The 6870-nt window shown below is 36.7% G+C and overlaps 1 protein-coding gene across 1 annotated transcript; it reads left to right on the forward strand.

Annotated features, from left to right (window-relative positions):
* The first annotated feature begins 5088 nt into the window (after positions 1-5088).
* LOC107137819 (olfactory receptor 4F21-like) lies at positions 5089-6030 on the forward strand. The gene has a single exon (XM_015480256.1). The coding sequence runs from the start codon at positions 5092-5094 to the stop codon at positions 6028-6030; it is 939 nt and encodes a 312-aa protein (XP_015335742.1). The 5' UTR covers positions 5089-5091.
* Positions 6031-6870: the final 840 nt, after the last annotated feature.

Raw genomic sequence — 6870 nt, forward strand, 5'->3', positions numbered from 1 at the left:
TAATTTTGTCTTTACTTTTCTTTTTACCATAGATGTGTGCAAAGTAGACAAAAACAAACAAACCCAAAAATCTTTGTTTAAAGATGCATGCTCATGTATATCAAGAACAAATTAGAAAAAAGAGAGAGAGAAAGAAAAAAAAAGATGCATGCTACTGGAAACTGGTGCTTGCACATTCACATTTCACTTAAAACTTTACGTGCTGAGATCAGAATCCATCATCTCCTGCCCTCCCTGCTACCCAGATCTCCCTTCAACAAGGATGTGTTGTAAAAATGGAGGGGTGTGCCATCAGCAGCTGGCTTCTAGCTGTTAGCTACTCTGGATCTGCTTCAGGGGCAGAGAGCCCTGAAGTCATCTACCCCAGAGTAGCCCACCTGGGGTGGGAGTGAAGGGATGGGGATAAATACCTGGCAATTTCAACCCCACGTGGGGTTATTTGGTGGAGAAAAGCTTGGTACAGATCTCTGTCTGGCAGAGGCCTTGTGGGGTCTGTGTTGCAATTAGAGGCCTTCCTTTGCTCGGTCCTACTTTGCTGTCTTTCCTTCCAAAGTGCTGACTCCCTAACAAAATCTGTACCCCAAACTCCACCTTAGTGCTTATTTAAGGGAAACCCAAACGGCTACCTTATCTCTTTTCCATTCTCTTTAACAAAATCAGTTTTGTCAAATTTACGTCTGTTTGCATGAATGTAGTGACCTGGAAATTTTTTTTTCTCATTGTCTTGGTTAAATTCAGTATGGACATTATATTAGTCTCATAAAATAAGACAGGGGATAAAGTTTTCTTTTTTCCATACATTTTATGTAGAGTTGTAATTTCTTATTTATTCTTTGAATCTTTGATATATCTTGTCATTAGAACTGAAGTTCTATTGTGGGACTTATTTTAAAATTACTGATTAGGTTCTTAAATACAGTTATAGGATTATTTGCTTTCCTATTTTATTAATTGTGGTCTCGGTAGACAACAACACAGTCAAATTAGACAATAGGGGAAGATTATTAATGAAGGGACTATTTAAGAAGTGATTATTTAAACCAGGTGTGGTGGTGTGTGCCTATAATCCTACTGATTTGAAAGGTTGAGGTAGGATTGCAAGTTCAAGGCCAGTTTGGGCAACCTACACCATGTCTCAAAATAAAAGCAAAAAGGACTGGGGATGTAACTCAGTATGAGAAGTGCTTCTGGGCTCAATTCCCAGTGCAAAGAAAAAAAAAGTGACTATTTAAGAAGGTGGGATAGGATTAAGGGAATCTGGAAGGGACTAGAGAAGCACACCAGGTGGCTGCTGGAAACTGCGAAGAAAGTTCTATATGTAGAGGAGGGCTATCCTATTGGAGAGAACTATAGCCACTCCAACCTGAGATGTGGCTGGGCCTAAATCAGGAACTCAATATCCTTCTCTTTCTCTCTTTCTTCCTGGCCTCCCCCTCTTTCCTCAGTGCCTCCCATTAACCAAAACCAATAAACACACGAGTGTAAGAGAGACCAACTCATGCAGCCCTTGAAGGTCACCTTGGGAGTACAGAGCAGAGTGGGGAAAAGGACAGTGCATCCAAACATCCAGTAGAGTCAGTTTTGGTAAGTTGTATTTTTCTAAATATTTGCTCATGTAATGCAATTTTTAAAGTATGCTGACATAAAGTTGTTCCTTATAGTCTCATTATGCTTTTAATGTCTGTAACATCTTTACTTATGTTCCTCTTTAATATTTAATATTAGTCCTATGTGTCATCTCTCTTTTTTCCCCAATGGGTCTTATCAGAGGCTTATCAAGTTTACCTTTATAAAAAATCTATGGCTTTGTTGATTATTTATTGTGCATTTTGTTATTTTATTAAATTATAATTGTTTTATTATTTTTTCTTTCTTTCTTTCTTTCTTTTTTTAATTTTCATGGTACTAAGTATTAAATGCAAGGACTTAGCATGGTAGACAAGTGCTCTACTAGTGAATTACATCCCCAGTTTTCTTTATTCTTTATGTTTGTCTTGATTTAGGACCTTGTATATGCTGAGCACACTGCTCTACCACCGAGCTATATATTCAGCCCTTTGTTTACTAACTTTAATTTAAAAGTTAATTTTACAACAGACACTAGTATGGCAATATGTAAATCAATGGATGTGTAACTGATGTGATTCTGCAATCTGTACATGGGGTAAAAATGGGAGTTCATAACCCACTTGAATCGAATTGTGAAATATGATATATCAAGAACTATGTAATGTTTTGAACAACCAACAATAAAAAATTAAAAAAAAAATAAAAAAATAAAAGTTAATTTTAAGCCTTTTTTCTTTCTCTGATATGACCAGTTAAATCATATATTTGCCTCTAAATAATGCTTTAGCTGCATCCTATAAGACTGTGTGTGTGTGTGTGTGTGTGTGTGTGTGTGTGTTCAGTGATGGGGACTGAACCTAGGACCTTGCACATGGTAGGCAAATGCTCTATATCTCCAGCCTATGGTATATAATATTTTTATAACTCAGTTTAAATGTTTTCTAATTTCTGTTGTGAGTTATTTAAAAATGTATTTTTCAACTTCTAAACATGGAGATTATCTAGTTATTTTGGTTAGTGGTTCTACCTTGTGCATTACAGCTGGAATGTGGCATACATGGCAGCAATATTTTGAAGTTTGTTAAGATTTGCTTTATATGAGAATATAATATATAGTAAATTTTTGTAACGCTCCACACATGCTTGAGCAGAATGTATTTGTGCATGTAATGGGGAGAGGAAACTATTATAATTCAATTAGATTAATCAGGTTATTCAAACCTTCTTTATGTTGATTGATATTTTATGTCTTATTGTTCACTAAAAGAAGTGAATAAATTTAACTGGACATCTTGTTTTTTATGTGCTAAACATGACAATCCTAACTGCATTGTATGATTTCCTACGTATGTTTTCTTTAGTTAATACTGTTATGCTTTATTGGAAAATGTAAATTTGTGGACAAGCACCTTCCATCAATTTTGGAAAGTTTTTAGGCATTATTTCTCCAAAATTGCCTCTGCTCTAGAAGTTCAGTTAGATTTATGTTAAGCTTCTTCATATGTTTCTGTGTCTCTTATCTTTTGTTTGCCAACTCTGTTTTCTGTGTTACATCTTCAAATATGACTTCTAATTATAAATCCTATCTTTGACTATATCTTCTATGCTGTCATTTCTCTTTGGAATTCTGAATTTTAATATTTTATTTTAAATTTCTAGGAACTTTATTTGATAATTTTTTTGTCTATATTTTTTCAGTCTTTAAATTTTCTTGTTTGCTGTTTTTATTTTCACTTTGTATTTATTTATTTCTTTTTGAGATATGTTTCCCTATGCTGTTCAGGCTGCCCTTGAACTCAAGATCTTCCTGCCTCAACCTCTCTACTAGCAGGGAATATAGAGTATGGCACCATGCCTGGCTCACTTTGTATTTATTAATTTATTTGGTACTGGGAATTGAAACCAAGGGCACTTAACCATTGAGTCACATACCAGCCCTTTGTATTTTTTTATTTTGAGACGAGGTCTTGCTAAGTTGTTTAGGGCCTTGTTGAATTGCTAAGGCTGGCTTTGAACTCGTGATCCTCCTGCCTCAGCTTCCGCAGTAGTTAGGATTACAGGTGTGTGCCACCATGCCTGGCATGATCTTTCTAGTATTAAGACTTTGTGGGGGTTTGTTTTCTCTTCTACTAGTTTTTGCTATGGTTCTTATACTTTTGCCGGATCACTGGGAACTTCATGTCCAATGGGTAGTAAACAAGCTATTTTTCTTTTTCTTTTTTATTATAACACTTAGATTAATTCCTGAGTACTCTAGCTGGCTAGCTCAAAATTTAAATCAACTTTCACACATTTTAGAATTAGTCTTGAAAGGGAAATCATATTACTCTTCTGATTTGCTTTATATATAGCAAAATATTTGGAATCATATGTAAAGTACACGTTACTATTCAGACTCAAGATTTGAGTTCCAATCCGCCATGGGGATGTTCAGATTATCACTAGACTAATTCTTGATCCCAGAGAAATCCCCATATACCTGGAACAGGGAGAAAAAGAGGTTAACTCCCAAATTCTTTAGCATTTAGAAGTTTCGGGGGCTTTCCATATAATGTAATACTTGGTACTTTTGTTTTGCTTTTGTCCTAAAACTCTATTGAAATTATTTTTTGCAATCCCTCACTTGAAATGGCTCCCTGATGCTGCAGGAGCCAAATTTTAGAGAGTCAGTAATCATGAGGGAAGCTGGTGGAAGATAGGGTGGTAAGAGGAATAGAGGATTTAGAGCCTTTGGCAGTTCTATTTCAGTGCTATTGTGGGTCATAGTGCAAAAGAGATGGTAACTATTTTTCAAAATTTATTCATTTTCTCTCTTTTATTTGGACATTAACTTTATTTTGTCATTTTATCTTATTTTTAATTAACACATAGCCAGAGTGGTGACTTTCATTGCTCCAACTTGGCTAGGCTGAGCTAGCTGTATTCCTCAGAATTCCTCTTTTAAAATATGTTTCCAGTGGAAATGGCTCAGGAGAGATTCTTTTGTAAGAAAAGAATCTCTTGAACTTGAACTCTAACTCTTTTGGAGTTTCTTCTAGTTTCTCTCATTGGTGTGAGGAAGTGACTGGGGCTGCAATTGCCACATGTTCCTTGGAATCCTCCTTTAGATCCATGGCCTTATGGACCATGTGTGTGTTTATTCCTGTGACAAATGACCTTGGCTTCTACAGTACACCCATGCTGTCAAGGTCAGAGGCAATGAGATCTGATGCTAGTTTCTATCTTGTGGACTCTAGCTCTTGCTTGTGGGTTCTAGCTTATCATTACTCTCCTCAGCTTTATACCCATCTTCCCATCCTGGATGCCTCCTTGTAGCCTTCCAGCTATAACATTAGATGAAAAGATGCCGGACTCACAGATTGCAGAACCAGCTTTCATGTGACATGTGACAAATCCTGTAGCACGTTATTTCCTGGGGGTTTTGTTGCTGTCATGGAACCCTAAAATGATTTATCCAGTAATTCTACTTTCTTATTTCTTTTGTTCTTTCAGGCAAATTTGGAGCCCCAAGTAACTGAGACCATGAAGGGAGGAAATTATTCGATGGTATCTGAGATTGTGTTGGTGGGACTCACCAGTTCTTTAGAGTTACAACTTGTCCTTTTTCTGGTTTTCTCTATGTTCTATATGGCAGGTATTTTAGGAAATGTCTTCATTGTGCTCACAGTGATCTCTGACTCCCACTTACACTCCCCCATGTACTTCTTACTGGCTAACCTCTCCTTTCTTGACATGTGGATTTCCTCCGTTACAGTTCCCAAGATGATTTCTGATCTTTTCAAGGACAGAAAAGTCATTTCTTTTCAAGGCTGCATTGTTCAGATGTTCTTTATTCATGTCTTTGGAGGAACTGAGATGGTGTTGCTCATAACCATGGCCCTTGACCGATACATAGCTATATGTAGGCCCCTCCATTACCTGACCCTCATGAGCTTCAGAACTTGCAGTTTACTCATGATGGTGGCCTGGATCACTGGAATCATCCACTCATTGATCCAAATAGTATTTGTTGTAAAACTACCATTCTGTGGCCCCAATGAAGTAGATAGCTTTTACTGTGATCTCCCTCGATTTATTAAGCTTGTTTGCACAGTCACCTACAGACTGGAGTTCTTAGTCACTGCCAATAGTGGCTTCATCTCTCTGGGAACTTTTCTCATCTTGATTATCTCCTATATTTTCATCTTGGTCACTGTTAGGCAGCATTCGTCAGGTGTCTTGTCCAAGGCTGTCTCTACACTGTCAGCTCACATCACAGTGGTGGTCTTATTTTTTGGTCCATGTATCTTTGTTTATTCATGTCCATTTCTCACAGTACCTGTGGATAAATTCCTTGCCATTTTTGATGTAATAATTACTCCATTTCTGAACCCCGTCATCTATACTTTAAGGAACAAAGAGATGAAGGTGGCAATGAAGAGAATCTTCTGCCAGTTGTTGACTCCCCAGAAGTTGTTTTAAATGATTGTTTTTCAGGAAAAATGTATCTGTAACATTTCCTGTCCATGTTATAAAAAAGAATTCAAAGAAACATAGCATCATGGATACTTTGCTTATAAGTTCTATTACCCACATGGATAATTTTCTTGATGTGTGTTTTCTTGCACATAAACAAGGAAGGTACGCTATTCTTTCTTATGGGATGTGTTTGAATAAAAAGTATTAAAATAGAACTGTGTCCACAATTTTCCCAAATGTCCTTGATAAAGAGGATTCTGGATTGGGCAGTTATATTCTATTCAGCATTTTGAGCAGATTCCTCCTTTCTCAGATTGATTTAAGGGGCTTTATGATGCATAATATTTAAATATTTAAGGGGTATTTCTTTTATCCTTCAGTGTATGATGCCCTTCAATTAACAAAAATAAAGTCATTCTTATTTAAAATTTTTTTATTCACAATGTCAACCTAAGTAGGGTCACAACATTATGGGCTTGTTAATTTTAGTTAATGCATACAGTAACTATAAACTAAGCCTTATAATTACTCTAGTCCTGTCAAAAGTTGTGTCCCAGCAGCGTCACGGCATTGGAAAACTGGGGGCCTGGTTAGGGGCAAACATAGCAATCTCCTTCCGTTCCAGTTTGTGCTTATCCTAATTACAGTTGAAATCAGCAATGATTTCTCAGAGTTAGGAAAATTTTTCTCCTTCTCAGTGTTATGGTTTAGATATGAGGTGTCCCCAAAAAGCTTATGTGTGAGACAATGCCAGAAAGTCTAGAAGTGAAGTGACTGGATTACGAAAGCCTTAACCTGATTGGTGCATTAATCCCCTGATAGGGATTAACTGGGTGGAAATGG

Source organism: Marmota marmota, unplaced genomic scaffold, assembly GCF_001458135.2.
Source record: "Marmota marmota marmota unplaced genomic scaffold, marMar, whole genome shotgun sequence".
Lineage (NCBI taxonomy): Eukaryota > Metazoa > Chordata > Mammalia > Rodentia > Sciuridae > Marmota > Marmota marmota.

Coding starts and splice junctions, on each gene's coding strand:
- LOC107137819 (XM_015480256.1), top strand. CDS start 5,092: ATGAAGGGAGGAAATTATTCGATGGTATCTGAGATTGTGTTGGTGGGA.